The sequence below is a fragment of the Cyrtonyx montezumae genome, unplaced genomic scaffold (genome assembly GCF_038088225.1).
Source record: "Cyrtonyx montezumae isolate F1298 unplaced genomic scaffold, pur_monq_1.0 scaffold_10, whole genome shotgun sequence".
Classification (NCBI taxonomy): Eukaryota; Metazoa; Chordata; class Aves; order Galliformes; family Odontophoridae; genus Cyrtonyx; species Cyrtonyx montezumae.
Window position 1 is genome coordinate 41810566 of NW_027071826.1, and position 17278 is coordinate 41827843.

The 17278-nt window shown below is 40.2% G+C and overlaps 1 protein-coding gene across 1 annotated transcript; it reads left to right on the forward strand.

The window, feature by feature from the left end:
* Window positions 1–5321: 5321 nt before the first annotated feature.
* On the forward strand, window positions 5322–16963 carry LOC136060929 (acyl-CoA (8-3)-desaturase-like). The gene is made up of 12 exons (XM_065755732.1): window positions 5322–5546; window positions 8692–8802; window positions 10117–10314; window positions 10793–10894; window positions 11066–11194; window positions 12605–12665; window positions 13224–13300; window positions 14075–14172; window positions 14621–14717; window positions 15443–15522; window positions 16239–16364; window positions 16550–16963. Exons 1-12 carry the CDS (start codon window positions 5322–5324, stop codon window positions 16599–16601), a joined length of 1356 nt encoding a protein of 451 aa, XP_065611804.1. The 3' UTR covers window positions 16602–16963.
* The last annotated feature ends 315 nt before the right edge of the window (window positions 16964–17278 follow it).

Consider the following 17278-nt stretch of genomic DNA (forward strand, 5'->3'; position numbering starts at 1 on the left):
GGATGCCTCTCCTTCTTGTTGACACTCTTATGTTTTTGTTCAGACATGTAGAGGCACACACTTAGTGCCTTTTCAGCACTGAATTACATACAGGGGAATCTTGGTATGATTTAGATCAAAAAATGACAAGAATGTTTTAACTGGTGACCTGGTGCTTTGCAATTAGAATGAAATAAATGAGAATATTTGCAGGGTTTTCTGATGCATTTGAGAATCTAAAGGGGAGAAGTTACTTTGAGAATGCTTACATATGGTTCTATTATTTCTTCAAGGGGTTAAGGCATCTTCTCAGAGCTTGTGGGTGCAGTTATCACCAAAACAGGGCATAATCAACTCTTCTAGCCAAAAAGGGTGTAGTATGGTGTGTCAGGAAAAGAGATGGTATCACTTTTTCTATTCAGCAAATCTCTTTGCACTGCAGCCGTTGAGTCATACTCCAATGTATTTGGGGGGGCAGAAGATAAGATCTGTTATTACGAAAGAACATATTGCATCATACAACAGTGCAAGACCACATTGCTGTCAATAGAATAACTTGAGCAGAACAGAGAACAGAATAAAATAGCTCAGTTGGAGGGGACCTGCAGACATCATCCAGTGCTGCTCCCTGACCACTTCAAGGCTAACCAGAAGTTAAGGTATATAATTAAGGCCATTATCCAAATACCTCATGCAGTGGGACAGGTTGTCCACAGAGATTGAGGAGCCTCATTCTCTGGAGATATTAAAGACCACCTGGACATTTTCCTGTGCAACCTGCTGTAAGGATCATGCTTTAGCAGGGGGTTGGACTGAGAAATATACAGAGATCCTTTCCAGCCTTTACAGTTCTGTGATTGACAGGCACAGGGAATCAGTCACCTCTCTAGGAAGACTTCTCTAGACATCTCAGAGGACCGGGCCGTCCAGGATCTATCACTGATATTAAAAAGTCTGGCAAAAATGCCTTAGAAGACTGCCTTTTCTCCATCCTCACTTGTTAGGTGGCATCAACTATCAATGTTTCCTTAAGCATGTGCTTTATGAGTTCCAAATTTATTTAAGCTCATGTGAATGACAGTGTCTTATTATTAGCAACAGTTTGGCTGAAAAGACTCATGTCATAAGTCTTCAATAAAGCATTAGCACCTTTTCAGGTCCCTACTATAGCAGACTTTCCTGCTTGTTGCTGTGAACTCCAGTAAGCAGCACAAACCTTCAGTGCCAACTCCTCATTCCTATAACATATGGCACCATGTGAACATGAGGAATCAAAAAAGAAAAACAAAGAAAAATAGCTATAGCAAATAGTAGCTCAGGAAGTATGAGCAAATAGTAGCTCAGGAATACAACCTGCATTCTTCTCTTAGATATTGCATTAAAAAAAAAAGTTGTTTGTTTGCTTTAGTTTTAGTTTATATATGCTTTGTTTTGGTTTACAGATCTTAATTAGTACTTTTTTCCCTTTTCCTTTGTTTCAGTTAGTACACCGTGTGCTGCTTTCAGAGATCCCTTTTTATGGGGATAGTGGTGTCTATGTTGTGACTGGCTGCTCTGATTATATCATTCAATTGCTTGTGTTGTTAAAATTCATAATGTTATCTGTTACTGAAATTATTGCTGTTGCCCACACAACTGTAAAGAAAGAGCAACCTGTCAAAAAGATTTCACCCAGTTACAGTAACAAAGGAAGAATCCTATGCAATCCATTCAATTTATTTTCTAGCACTCCAAAATAGAAAAAAGAGAAAGGAATATTCAATCTTATATGCTGATTATCAGGCAAACCAATACCCTGTCTTTTTTTCTTGCTATTCAAACCAAATCAAAGTATTTATCAAAGTAAAATATTGCAAATATATTGTCAGTTGCCTCTTCTGTCAGGGTAAAGGAATATACCCCCAGATAGTGTGTTAGCATATAGAGACACACTTAGTATAGAGCATGGCAGCAATAGAAGCACTAACACAGCCTTAACCTCCTTGAATTACTTATTAGGACATTTTCAAATGTGGAAACTGATTATGCAGACCATCAGTAATCAAGCAGTGGAAATATTAAACTAATTTTTCAGAATTTGTGCAGGTTAAAGGAGACTACAGATATTACTTTGATGTCATTAATTTAGTTAATGTTTCTGTGGTGCTCAAGAACTCCATGCTATCCATGGCCTGCAGAAAGGTACCTAAATAGGCATATCATTATGATATGCAACAGCTTGGTTTGAAAAATCTTTGTTCGGCTTCTAACCTGCATACAAGATTCATTCATCATGTGCTGAGAGCCCATTCAGCCTCACCTTGAATGTCTGCAGGGATGAGGCATCCACCACCTCTCTGGGCAGACTGTTCCAGTACCACACCACCCTTACTGTAAAAAAAAAAAACAACTTCTTTCTTATACCCAGTCTAAGTCTCCCCTCTTTTAGTTTGAAACAATTTCCCCTTGTCCTGTCAAGGGTAGGAGAATCTACTACCTACCATGAAGTTAGATCCATAAATCATAATTTGATGCTTATCTTTTAATCAGCTTGATCTTTTATTGTGAAAGGACAAGTTGCAAAATGTGACAACGGGGAGCTGCAGTACTGGAAATGCTCAAGTTTTGTTTCCTGGAGAAGAAGAATCCAATAAAAAATGGAGTAGCTGGCAACTTCATGTAATAGCTAGCTGTTGTTCAGATTAATTGACTCTTTGTTACAAAATATATTGTTTTATTGTATTGGTTGATGAAGTAGCAAATATTATTATCAGCATTTTTATCAGAGTAACATGTACATGTTGACACAATGGCAAAATCATGAGTGTCATACAAACCATTTTGTAGTTCCTTCTCTTAATGGATCATGTGGCTCAATCTTGAGTAATTAAAGGTTCAGTTATCTAAGGGTTTAGCATACATTCATGAAATAACTTAATAGTTTGGCTACAATTTTAGGTGCTTGAGGGCAGTGTTTAAAATCTAAAGCTTCAGCTAAGATATTGCCTGTCTCCTGAAACAGCCAGTTCTCACTGCTGCTTAATGCCTCTCAGAGAAGACAGTTGGTCACAACCAACACCGATTCACAAGGGGAAAGTCCTGTTTAACAAATTTAGCCTCCTTCTGTGGTTAGTCTCCTTCCCAAGGTTGACCAAGGGAAGCCAGTTGCTGTGATCTTCTTGGGTTTCAGCCAACTTTTCATACTGTTTCTCAGAGTATCCTGGACAAAATATGCACCATACGGCTAGATGAATACATAATGCAATGGGCAAAAAGATACTGATGAATCAGGCTCAAAGAGTTAATAGTAAATGGAGTTACAACTGGCTGGTGGCCAGTATCTAGTGGGGTTCCACAGGGCTCCGTTTCAGGGGACAGTTCTCTTCAGTGCTTTTATAAATGATCTGGAAGTAGGACTCAAACATGTACTAAGTAAGTTTGCAGATGATACAAAACTGGGAGAAACCGTTGACTTCTTTGAAGTGGAGAGACCTTGCAGAGAGATTGTGACAAATTAGAGGCTTACGTAATTACCAACCAGATGAAGTTACACAAGAGTAAGTGCCAGATTCTGCCTCTGGGACAGAGCAACCTTGGCTATAGGTACAAAATGAGGGACAAGAGGCTGAAGAGCAGCCCCATAGAAAGAGATCTGGTGTTCTGGCAGGTGGTGAGTTGATATGAGCCATCAGTGTGCCCTGGCAGCCCAAAGGGCCAAAGGGAATGGGATAGGATCCCCACAACAGCAGGAAGGACCCCAAGCTGCTGGAGTTCAAGAAGCAAGGAGCTGGATCTAATGATCCTTGTATGACCCCTTCCAGCTCAGGATGTTCTATGATTCTGAAGTTTCCCAATATCATTTTAGGAATGAACCATGGTTGATCAGGTTGTTTTTTTGTTTGTTTGTTTTAACATCACAATATCCAGTGTAGGAGGGATGCCAAAAGGAACAAGTCCTGCTGTATTCCCAAAAGTGTGTACCAGTGAACCAGAAGTGGCTTATTTCAACTTTAGCGCACAGAAAATATCAGAAGACTGAGGGATGACAAAGCCCAGGAACAAGAAAGTATGCTTTCTGACTGCCTGTAATGAAAGGGAAGAAGCAAAGAAACACAATGGTAATGACTATCAATTTTTTTTATTGGCTGACATTGGCAGCTAAACTGAGAAACTGGCTCCAGTCTTTTCACGTGTTCTTATAAAGGAGAAAAGCCATTAACACTATTTAAACAGCTCAGCTGTGATAATTGTGAGATTTCTCAAGGTTATTTGGATTAACCTTTCTAACTTGAACCGCAGAATTATTACCAAGTGAGAACTGACCCTCGCAAACTCAAAAGCAATGGAAAAAATACTGGTGGGTACGTGAGAAATATTATGAATGTGTGGGCATTAGTTCAAGTGAAATATTGCAAGTAATGAAAAGATAACTCAAATTAATTTTTTAGGTTTAGTCACATAATTTGAAAACCACTCTCATTGTGCGTTCCTCCATCCTGACGGATGCCAATATCTGCTTTAACATGTGTTCTCTTATGTGGAATAGTGAAATCACTAATTCAGCTGTGACTTTAGAATAGTTTCAAGACTTTATAGTCTGTTTCTAAATTAAAGAATAAAATGGTCGCCACGACTGCTTAAGGAAGACCAGAAAACTAAATCAAATTGTAACTAACAATTTCCTGAAGTTAATAGTTGTATTTTTTTTTTTCCAAAAGCTGGTAATTTTACAAGAGAGAGAAAAGGGGAGAAAAAGCCTAACATCAGAACCTAGTGTAACAGTTTGTGTTTGCCACCCCAGAGTTACACAAGTATCAAAGGCACAAAGTGCAGAGCTCTGAGGAGCAAGGGGTGCTGTGGAAGCCTCTTCCTCCCTCTCCTGTTCTGCACAATTCACATTTCTCACTAAGGGGTTCATGGGCTGTAATGTCCCAGGAGAGCTGTAGAGGGATATTATTTTGAGAGGTAGGAACTATTTTTCTTAGTGACATTTTTCCTGTAGTAAGAACACAGAAAGTCTTGGGAACAAAACAAGCTCACAAACAAGAAAGTAAATGGTCTGGCACTCAGCACCTGGAGTTACTGGGTAGTTTTGGTTGCTTGCATTGCAATGTTGTTGCTGGGCTGCAAAGAGGAGGCTTTGTTTGAGTGAGTATTTGTTGAGTGGGGGTTGGGAAGAGGGAAGCCCAGAGGAGCTCTGCCTGCAGTTGTCGCTTTGCCAACACCACTTGTATTTCCTGAAAGATGAAGTGAGAAAACGAGGTGGGCGGGGGTTGTGTTGAGTTGACGTGTCCCAACCTTTATATACAGAGGCAGGATGGAGGGGCTGCTGGGTGAGGCTGAGCAGTGACAGGAGCAGAAGGATGGCTCCACGGCATGGGGGCAGGAAGCAGGATGGGAATGCGGAGTCTGAGCCAGTGATGCGATGGTTCACCTGGGAGGAGGTTGCACAGCGCACAGGCCAGGGTCCAGCACTACAGGAGCGCTGGGTGGTGATCGACAGGAAGGTGTATGACATCAGCCACTTCTACCGGAGGCACCCAGGTGGTGCCCTTCTTATCAGCAGCCACGCTGGGCAGGATGTCACGGTGAGAGGTAGCAGGATGGGAAAGAGATGCTCACCAGCAGCTTGTACGGAGTGTGGGGTGCCTGGCCAGCATCATGTGTCAGGAAAGTGGGGAATGATTGTGCTGGAAATTCATGGGGGTTGAGGGGCTGCAACAGGCTCAGTGGTAGTGTTGTTATGTGCAAGCTTTCCAGATTATGCTATTGGAACTAGTAAATCATAGAACAGGTTGGAAGGGACCTTAAAATCATTGAGCTCCAACCCCCTGCCGTGGGTAGGGGCATGTTCCCCCGAATCAAGCTGCCCATGAGCCCCATTCTACCTGGCCTTGAACACCTCCAGATTGAAGGTGCTTATGAAAAGGCTTATTCTTGGGGCAAACAGGCTGTAATTGTTTATCCCATCAATGTCCTCAGGACTGCTCTTATCTCTTGATGTTTACAGCTGCTATAACTGCAGTGGTTTACAGCATGTGTTAAGAGAGGAAGATGTCTCAGATACCTTAAAAGACATAAGGCAACTACAGTAAAATTGCTCTCTTGGTTTCTAGGAAGGGTATCCCCTCCTAAGTGTCATCCCACATAATTTGTAGGGAAAAAAAGGCACAGCACACTTTCACTAGCAGCACTCCAGAAAAGTTTCTATTGTTATTGCCTGTGGACATTCTGATCCTTTGGATTAACAAAATTGAAAGAATCTGCTAAAAACCAACTGCTGGCATGTTAGTCTGTGGACAAAGAAAACATATATTCAGCACCATTCTTGTCTATCTTGATGCTGTGGGAATCTGTGGGAATGCATATCAAAACTTTAAGCAAGTTCCTTGAGTCTTGACTTCTGTCATATGCAGATGTTGAAAATTGTGTTTTTGTTGATTTATCACTAAGATGTGACAAATAAGATTGCTTCCTTACTCTGTGTTTTGAAAGAGCAACAAATGACAGATAGTTCCAGGATCTCCCATATGTATGGGATGTAAAATGAAAATGCTCATGAAAATTAGCAGCACTTTGCATTCTATATTTTCCATCATTCCTTTGTTTTAGTTAGTACTGTCAGATTTCTTTCATCTCAGGCTGCTGGAATAGACTGAATAATGGACGAACCTGAAAAATACAGACTATTTGTTTCTAGGACCTGAGTTTCATCTTATTAATGGATATCATGTTCAGATGATAAGCCCTGATAAACCCTACAGCCAGTTTTGTGTGACCTCAACTCAACTGTCTTCACAGATGTGCTTGTAAAATAGGCTGTTCACCATAATAGGAAAATGCCTGGCTGGATTATTTGGTAGAAGTATGTCTATGGCGCAGTCATGTAATAAAGTACAGAGAAAACCATGCAGACCTTTGGCAACCTGTAACAGGAGCAAGGCAAGTGAGTGGCATTGACTCCTTGCTCTATGTGTAGCCTGATTGTATATGAACCTAACCTTTACTGTTTAAAGAGAACTCAATTATTGTCACACTGGATGACAACTTGAACATTGCAGATAGAGTAAGAAATTCCTCTTCAGTACTCAGTGTAGTTTCGTGAGACAGTATGAATCCCATAGACTTCTAATTTAACATAGGAGGCAGAGAGAGGAAGTAGTGGAAGAGGCATTTGTTAATAAAAATTCAGAAGACTATAGTGAGGTCTGTGCATCCTGGAATAGGTCAATTGTTAAATCTTTTGGATGTGCATTCTTCAGTAAGAAGAGGAATCTGAGGAATGGAAAATGAGTGAAGTAGACTCCTTTTATTGCTGATTTTCCTTTCTTCTCACAGCAGATAGAAGAGGGGGATTAAGTGACAAAGAAAACAGGAACAGTTGTATCAAGACTGGATTTTTTTCTTCTGGATTGCAGTTTAGTTAAACTTGTTTGCATTTTGGCAACTGTAAAAATGCCTGCTAGCGCAACAACATGAAATAGTGTTCCTTCCTGTAGATGATTTTGCAGAGAAGCTGCTTGCTTATTGTTTGTTGTTAGGACTGCTTGCTTGTTGCTGAATTTCACTGTGGGAACTGCTGGCGTAGATTCACCTGTGATAGTGATTATGCACTCAGTACTTAGTGTGTTGCACATAGGACTCAAAATTTGTTGAACAGGACCTTTACAGTTTTGGAACATAGGACAGATTCTGTAGCAATCTGGGGCTGAAATGTGGTAAAAGCACTAATTCTGATGTGGGCTAGACTGGCAGAAATTGATTCAGATGAGAGACGGTTTAAAGCATGCCAGCAGAGCAGTAAGATGATGCCCTTTGTTTGAATGTACAAAAGCAATTTTCCACAGATGAAGGAGTTTTGCTCTTACAGACCGCATTTCCAGCTCAGTCTCAGCTGTAGCACATCCAAGTGTGCACTCCTATTCCCTTCAGGGCTCCAGCTGCTACTCCGTACGTGCTCTGTTAATGGAGTTGTCTCCTCTTGCTTTTCTGCACTTTTCTCCACAGCCCTGCCTGGAAGCCATCACACCACTATTTTTTCATGCTTGTATCTTTGTGAGAGATCAGTTAACACCTAACCAGGCCTGTTCATGTGACTTGCATCCTTACATTCATTTCTGTATGAGTATCTCAAAGTACTAGGCAAACGTTGCCTATATTATTTGGTCTTTGATGAAATCCATGCTGTGTTAGTTAATTTGGGAGTGGAATTTTCTACCCAGTGCTGGTTGGAATGTAGTTCTGATTTGGCTCCTGAAGCAGACTTCACATTGCTATCAGCTCCTCCTGCAGAACTCGTGTTACTTCTAGTTTAGTTTTCCATGACTACGTAGCATTTATATGTCAGAACTCTTGGTATTCTTATATGTCTACTTGGGGAAAAGTAAGAATGCAGCCTCTGAGAAGGATGTATTTCTGAAAGATCAAAATCTCTCATGCCTGTGAACAAAAGACACCACAGCTTCCACATTCATAATTACTGAGTAATTGCAGTCGTGGAAATCAGACGTCCTAAGTATGCCAGTTGAAACAAAATTCCATTTTAAAAGCATGCAAGGCAAAGGTGATGGGAGGTGGTGGTGGGGATGGAAGGTCAAAAAAGGAGTAGAAAGGTAAACCAGCAGTCTTTGTCACTGCGGTTGCTCCAAATGAATGTTTTAGCATGCACAACAGATCGAAGGTAGTAACACTGTGTTTTTCCTTATCTCTTCCTCAACTCTTCTGCATCTGTAGGATGCTTTTGTAGCATTCCATGTTGACAAGCTGCTGGTGAGCAAGTACTTGAAGCCACTGCAGATAGGAGAGCTGGCACCAGATCAACCCAGTATTGAGCCCACTAAAAATGTAAGTCCACACTCACAAATCAAAGATCAAAGACAAATATTCTGAGATTAGAACTTATTTTTCTCTATTAGTGTAGCTTCTAAAACAAAGGGACCCAGGTTCTTAATAAATTTTTGTTATTACTTATAAATAACATGAGTATTGGTTTAAATCCATGTTAGGTGGCTGAGAATGTCATTCCTAAGTTTTTTTTCTTATCATAGCAACTATATAAATTAGAGCCTTGGCTCTCATGAATATTAGTTATCACCTTCCTTCTCTACATTTGAGAAAGAGCTAACTAACAACTCAGTAATTCTCGTCAATTGATAGTGAGATTTCAGACTGTATTCCCTTCTGCTGTATGTATTTGTAGGGAGAGAAGATACTGTATTAGCCTTTACAATACAGACTGTGAAACTCAGTTCTTAGCCTTCAGTAGTAGTCCAAAATGCATAATAATCCACAGAAGCAGTGTTGATGGCAGTGTTAAAGTAATCAATCTTGCATTTCAAAGAAAGGAAGAGGTGCAGACAATAAAACATGAGTAGTCTTGGAACACAATTGTCCTTGGGGTTGTATGGACACCATTGCTTCCTTATGTCCAAGCCTACTTCCTATCCCTTTGGTCCATGACTGTGGCCATGCTTTGCCTATTTCCTACAGCTGGCCTGCACTAGAGCATTCATGTGCCTTACTGCTTGCAAGCTAGTATGGCAGGGTTCTTTGGGTTGGACTTCACTGAAGCAGAAATAAGGTTTGGAATGTATTTGCTGAACTGACAAAGAAAAAGGTAGGTTGGTCTATCACCTGTGCTGTAGTCATTTGTTCCATAATCCATCCTCAGTGGTTGACAATACAAAGGCAGCTGGGTGCCATTTTTTACAGATATTTGGCCTTCCCCTATTAATTTTGGGAACAGTAAAGTGAAAGCATACCTTGATCTATTGGAAGTAGTAGTGGAAAAAGAGGAGAAATTTCATCCAAACAGCCTTCCACAAGCACAGTATGCTGCGTCCATATGGTTTTAGTATGCCTTCCACAGGGTACTTCACACACACACATTTCCCCTCCTATTTGATACTCTGGGGAGAGGTGTTAGATGTCAACCTCATCTACATGCCTTCCCTATTTCCTGGCATTGTCTGAGTAGTGCTGGGCTCTGATGCTTGTGAACCAGTAACGTCCAGAAGGTATTACAATTTTAGACATCTCTTGAATAAGTCCTGTTACCTTCCAGGGAGATGATGGACGAAGCACCAAACACGTAGTCTTTTGAGGTTGCAGTGCTATACTCTGAGAGCAAGAAAATTGTAACCCTTGTGCTTCCCCTAGAAAATGCTGGTAAAAGACTTCCGTGAGTTGCGTGGCTCCATTGAGAAAATGGGACTTCTGAAACCGAATCAACTCTTCTTCTTCCTGCACCTTGCTCACATCCTCCTATTGGATACTGCTGCTTGGCTCGTTCTCTTTTACTTTGGGACATCCTTCATGCCCTTTATTGTCTCTCTCCTGGTGCTGACCATTTCCCAGGTAAGCAACAGAGACTGCATCATGTACACGTGCAGTTCTGTCAACTCTGATACATACACTATTGCAGTATTCAGTTCCCTGTTACCTTACTTGGCGTAGCTTTTCTTGGTTTTAGCAGACATCCTCCATATGGCCCATGTTTACAGAACATGATAAGAAGAAATTCTGCATGTGGGGAGCTCCCAGTATGCCTAACCTGTGATGATTTTTGGTAAAGATACATTCACAGAATTATGGAATGGTTTGGACTGGGAGAAACTTTAAAGATCATCCACTTCCAGACCTTCTGCCATGAGCAGGGACACCTTTTCTTAGATCAGATTGCTCAAGGCATCATTCCGTAGTTCCTTTCTGACTGTGGCTTTGGAGAAGTGTCCATGGAATAAACATGGATATCTCAAAGTAAAGAATAGCTATTTCATTGTTCTGGTCTTTATTCTTTTGTGCCACACCAAAACTTTTCTTTTTCCTCTTTCAGGTCCAGGCCTCATGGTTACAACATGATTTAGGGCATCTTTCAGTCTTCAGGACGACAAAATGGAACCACTTGCTACACAAGTTCGTGATGTGCCATTTGATTGTAAGTAACTGACCATGGAAAAACTCTCTAGATTTGATGGCCTTCCTGCAAAAGTGTGTGCTCTGAAGACTCTGTGGAATTAAGTGTTCAGCACTGGGTGAAGAAGGGGAACTGGAGAAAATTGGCACTGAGGACATTGTAGCTATTATACTCTGTTCTTCACATAAACAGGGGGCATCAGCCAAATGGTGGACACTTTTGCATTCTCGACACCATTCCAAACCCAACTGCTTCCGGAAAGATCCTGACATTGACATGCACCCTTTCTTGTTTACTCTGGGGAAGAAATTCTCTGTGGAGGTCAGTATGTCTGTGTGTGCATGCACATGTAGCCACGTACTAGGAACTGGGGAGAACCGATCAAAAGCACACTATATCAAAAATATATACATATAAAAAAACCCACTAAGATGTGGTCGTGGTTTCTGAGCAAATGTTGTTTTCTGTCTCCTTCAGCCTTTGTGAGCAGATCACATTTTTTATTAAGTTCATTGAAAATTGCTTAAACTATTGATAAGTCATTTTAAACAAACTAGACAAATGCATTTGCATCATACGTGTTTCCCAGCAGGAAAAGGACTCCTAATGGTTATAGCAACGTAATGACCTAGTAGGTTTTATAATAATCCAGCAATTAATAATTATTAGTAATCTGTGAAGATTAATATCAAGCATGCCTACATGGATTACTTGATGCTAATGTCAGAGGCTTAGAGGTACAAGCTGCTTTGGCATGCTTGTCTGATGTGACATGCAGCTGGCACATCAGGGCTAAAGAACCAGTAGCTTTTCTTGTAGCTCTCTAGGACTAGTTAGGGCAGATGTTATTTGTCCACATAAGATGTTCTCAGCTTGTGCTGATGGGCCATTGCCAGAAGCAATAATCTAAGACAGTGGTGCAACTCTTTACTGCACAACTTTATTGCTTTTTGAGGCCCTGCTGAAATAGCTGTGATTAGTGAATTATTATTATTATTATCATTTTATTAATACCTTTGCCAACATGAAACTGTCACTTAAGTATATGGAATCAAATAAGAAAGTAGAAAATGTAAACAAAGGGAAAACGTGGCTATTTTTTTTACTAAGTATATTTTTTTATTTGAAGTATGTAAGGCTGCACTAAATTAATTATGAATGTAGCATGAGTGCAAAAGCAAGGAAATCGAACAGTTGAAATTCACCTTTATTCACTCAGTTTTTATCATAACTCTTACGCTTATGAATCACACCATCTTTTAGTGGATAAAACATTCTGGTGTAATTTTACTACATTATTCCCCTTTAACACAGACTGTTGATATCTCTGACAGCTGTTTTCTTTCCTGCTGTGTATCAGTATAAGTTCTTAGTTCTCCCTGTGGGCTGTTACCTCCATTTAGGTTTGTCATAAGTGTATTTAGAACTTCTTTTCAGCAATTGCATTTCTCATTTCTCCAACTGAAGAAGTCTCAGGGTTGCTTAACTGCTTGTCCCTAAAGCACTTCGCAGAGCCATAAAGCATTAAAGAAGTTCACTGGAATGGGGATTTGTAGAAAAGGCATGTTAGGTTTGTAAATATTAGGGCAGGTACACAAGAGGATGACAGTAGTAATGAAGGCTGTGGAAAGTGTGCCAGAATAGCACTTCTTGAAGAGAGACTGGAAAATGGCAAGTTAACCATACGAGTGGCTTAGTTTCCACTCAGTATTTTATTGTTTATTTTCACAGCTTGGGATCAAAAAGAAAAAATACATGCCATACAATCACCAGCACAAATACTTCTTCATCAGTGAGTATTTTTACTTTCCTGTGATACCATGAGAATACTAATGGTGCTTAGAGCTTGCTTACTTCTGATCAGCAAGTCTTGAGCAGAGCTAGGATAGGCTGCAACAAAGGACATAATCAGTCTATGTCTGATTCTTAAAGGGGCTAAAGACCTGACTGTATATAATCCTGAGTAACCTGCTCTAACATCATAGCTGATGCTCTGAGTTCCTGATGTGTCAACCTGAATGATTCTATGTGAGATCAGGTTTCTGTACACTTCTTGATTGAAATATGAAACCAAGTGAATATATTTATAACCAACTGGCTTACATCTGTTTTGGGGTACATTTATCGGGAGTGAGGTAAGAGTTCTAAGGACTGTTTGCATCAGCTATATAGTATATGCCTATTAAAGTGCACAAGCAGAACAAAGGAAAGATTCAGAGTTCTCACTTCTCCACTGTCACTGCCCTGATCTCCAGGTTTTCATTTCTGCACCCTTCTCTCATCTTAATGAAGTCTTATTCTTGTTGCAAAGCAGCACAATTTGCCAGTGATGATGAATTCTCCGTTACAGCTCTTCCTCCACTCCTGTTTCCCACCTACTTCCACTGCCACACATTCTATATTGCGTACACGAAGAGGTATTGGGTGGTAAGTACTGCTGCTTGTGCAACCAAGGGATTAGCTGTGGGCTTCCAGTCTTTCTCCTCAGCTCAGGCATGACACAGTATGCTTTTGGACTGGGCATAATACTGCAGTCAATTGGGCACAGAATTTTAAGTGGCTCTGAATACATTCTGCTAAACACATTGTTCCCCACTTTGGTGATAAAGGCATGTGCAACAGGCTATTTGGCTTGCACAGCTTTGCCTCTCTTGCAAAATCATTAAGTGTATGTACATAGCAGTCAGAAACAGAGGAGTGTGTCTTTATAAGAACTGTTATCCTTGATTTGTCAGCAGTATGAATGCATTTGGAGTTGTTTCCCATGCCATATAGCCAGTGCTTATGCTTCTTTCTTCTTTCTCTTGCATGTGTTATGAGAAGAAACAGAGCCACTTTTAGGCAAAATGAAATAGTTTGTCTAACATGCTGCTCACTGGAGGGGCTATGGTCTGTGATTTGATACAAATCTTAAAGCTGTGTTTCTGAATGCTTAGCTATTTGCTAATAAGTTAATCCACTCAAATTCTATTATAGCAAGCTGTATAAAGAAACTGCTAGCTTTTCTTAATTTGGATTTCCTGAGACTAATCAATTTAGGGGAAAAACAAACAAACAAACAAACAAAAAACAACCACACACACTACAAAATCCTATAGAAGTTAAATGTAGAAATTTATCTTGTACATGTGATGCTAAGAAAGGAATTTAAGAAATGCAATATCTAATGATTTTCTCTTTTGTTGTCTTTGACTCTGGGAGGACTTGGCCTGTATGCTGACCTTCTATGTCAGATTCTTTTTTACTTATGGATTATTATTGGAAATGAAGAGTCTCCTGGCATATTACTTTATATTCAGGTAATATCTCTTTAGAAATTTCTTCAGTCTTCATTTGTGTTTTCATCTGTCTGCCCACCTCTCTCTGCCTGTTCCTTATTCTTGCATATTCTCTTCTGTTGGTCTTTTTATTTGAGCTTAAGCTAAAACTGCTTAATTATTAAATCCAGTTTTGTGTTGCCACAATAGCTGTGAAAGCAAAGAGATTTTACTGAATGATCACCAAATTGAGAAATACCTTACATACTGTTCAGAGCTTTGGAAATTGATTCTGTTTCTAGTTTCATGTGGAAGTTTCATAATTCCTTATGAAATCCATAATTACTTAACGAGTTTTGTCCAGGTGCTGGATAGGAAAATCTGGTGTTCTAACATGTATTTCCAGGTCTGACCTATACTGCCACTTCGGTGGCTCATCACTGACTTCCTTATCCGTTACTGAATTCTGACCTCTTGTCTGATTGCACAGGATGCTGGAGAGCAGTTGGTTTGTCTGGGTTTCACAGATGAACCATATCCCAATGGATATTTATTACGACAAGAATTTGGACTGGGTGTCTACCCAGGTAAAACATATATTCAGTTGTGGCCATGCTGATGCAAATTCCAACAAGAAACCGCTGTATTGCATTAAGGGTGATACCTGCTTGCAACTGGGAAGCGAAGAGTAATAGGATTGTTACAAGTAAGATACTGAGTTTCTGGAACATGCTCAGAGGAGCAATTTAGCTGATGAAAGGACCAGGAAACAGCATATGAGGAGCAGCAAAGAGAACTGGGCTTGTTTAGTATGGAGAAAAAGAGGCTGAGGGGAGAACTTATCAGTCTCTAAAACTACTTGAAAGGGGAATGTAGTGAGGTGGGTACTGATCTCTTTTCTCAGGTGACAAGTGAGGAAACAGCCTCTTGTTGCATCTGGGGCTTGCTTAGATTGGATAGAAGGAAGATTTTCTTCATGGAAAGGGTGGTTAAGTTATACAACAGTCTGCCTGGGGAAGTGGTACAATCCTCATCCCTGAAGGTACTGAAGAGGCACATGGACATGGTTTAGCAGTGGATTTGGTAGTTAGCCAGCTCCTGGTTTTACCACGATCCATTTTAGACAGTCTACATAATGCTGCTGGTCCACAAAGCTGAAGGAGGAATATGATTCATGCACTGAGTGTAGCTCAGCTTCAGCTAAAAGAAAACAATTGATCAGAATAGCACAGTACAGTATGCTATGAGACAAATGGAAGTCTGCAGTCATCAGTCTGTACTGATTTTAGCTTTTCTTTTTTCCCTTTCCCAGCTCCAAGCAACATGTAATGTAGAACAGTCTCTGTTTAATGACTGGTTTACTGGGCATCTGAACTTTCAGATTGAACATCAGTGAGTACATACTCTAACAGATTGTTCTTTCTTCTATTCCCCCCCCCCCCCCCCCGAAATTCTTTGCTCTGAATCCTACAAATAGTTGTAGGCACCAGTGAATTTGCCTTAGAGACTGAAAATTATGAAGATCATCATAGTGTTAATTCAGAACCTTCACTGGCCGCACAGGAAGATGAGAATTACTGGTGAAAATTGAATATGGATCTGATCTGTGTAATAATTCAGTAGCAACAGGGTCTACCCAAAGCAGTAGCTTAAATGTTTGTGAAAATGTATGTTCCAAGGCAATCTGTTTATAATCTGATGCAGTCATTTAGGTCTACCTATGCTAACTACTAACACTATTATTCCCAAGACTGAAATACACAACTGAAGGTTGGAATCATCTCCATTCCTGCTCTGACCAGCTGTGAAGATAATTACTTCTGGAGAAAAGGGGCAAAAAGTGGATTCTTCTTGTTTACAGTATCACTTAATTTGGAGAAACCTTGCTTCAGAGGTGTTAGAGATAACAGTGGAAAAATGAGGAAGAGATGAAGCAGTAAAATATTGCATTCCTTGTGCTAAAAGCACGACAGAGGGAAAGACAAGAGTGGCAAAAAGTCTTGTTTTGTGTGGGCTATGAGATTCCTAGGAAGTAATAATGAGCAGGAACGTGTAAAAGGTAGAATTTCTAATGGGGCACTGGAAAAGAACTTGTCTCCTATTCACAGCTTATTCCCCACGATGCCAAGACACAACTACTGGAAGGTGGCTCCACTGGTGAAGTCCTTGTGTGCCAAACATGGCATTGAGTACCAATGTAAGCCGTTGCTCACCGCCTTTGCAGACATAGTGCAGTAAGTAACAGTTAACACACTGGAGACAAAAGTGCAGAAGGATGTAGGAGAGGTGGGAGTTCTAAAACAAAGTCTGACCTGTTCGTTTTTACAAGAACAAGTGGAAATCCTTCTTCTCATTGTCTCCAGAAACACTCTTCCTAAACAACTTGACATAATGAGCTCTTTCTCTCTCTTTCTCTCAGCTCTTTGAAGAATTCAGGAGAGCTCTGGCTTGATGCCTACCTTCACAAATAGGAAGACAAGGGTTGATGGTACCATTCACAACCTGCTATATCTTTGCATCTGCAGCAAGACTAAGAGCAGTAACAATGAAGGACTCTAAGGAAGAATAAAATGGATAACAATGGAAGGATCAGATTCCAATAGATATGAAGTTATCTGAATTTTTCTTTTCGTCTTTCCAGGTATTTTTGGTTCAGATGTGTTACAAATGAATAAGGCCAGCAGGAGCTGGATTGCTATATCAGGGAGGAATGTTTTGTAATTGCGCCTGAGTAAACATGGCCAAGAAGCAATTCTGAGCATGTGCTCAAGTCAGATTATGGACTGGTGCAACTGCAACACTTAAGTTCATGACAGGGTCTCCTCTGATCAGTTAGTGGTTTTTTTTTTTGTTTGTTTTAGATACTCTTCTTGTGTATGGTTTAATACTTAATGTAATGATTCCTTATTTGAAATCATTGAAAATTGAACAGGATTTCGAATTAGCTCAGTGCCCCCAACAATGCACTTAAATAATAATGAACTACAAATCATGCCTGGAGTATAGTAGCTGTTAAACACAATTGAATAACATCTTAAATGTTTCTCCCATCTGGAGTATCCTATTTGTTATAGCACCAGGCAAAAGATACCCCTCAATCTCACTGCTTTTTTCGAAGTTTCGTTATTCACTGATTGGCTTCTGTATT

What these genes read in the sequence shown, in the direction of transcription:
- LOC136060929 (XM_065755732.1), top strand. Translation starts at nt 5,322, where the DNA reads ATGGCTCCACGGCATGGGGGCAGGAAGCAGGATGGGAATGCGGAGTCT. An exon ending in ACACGAAGAGGTATTGGGTG is followed by an intron (nt 13,301 to 14,074) that starts GTAAGTACTGCT and finishes TGACTCTGGGAG; the next exon opens with GACTTGGCCTGTATGCTGAC. An exon ending in GCATATTACTTTATATTCAG is followed by an intron (nt 14,173 to 14,620) that starts GTAATATCTCTT and finishes CTGATTGCACAG; the next exon opens with GATGCTGGAGAGCAGTTGGT.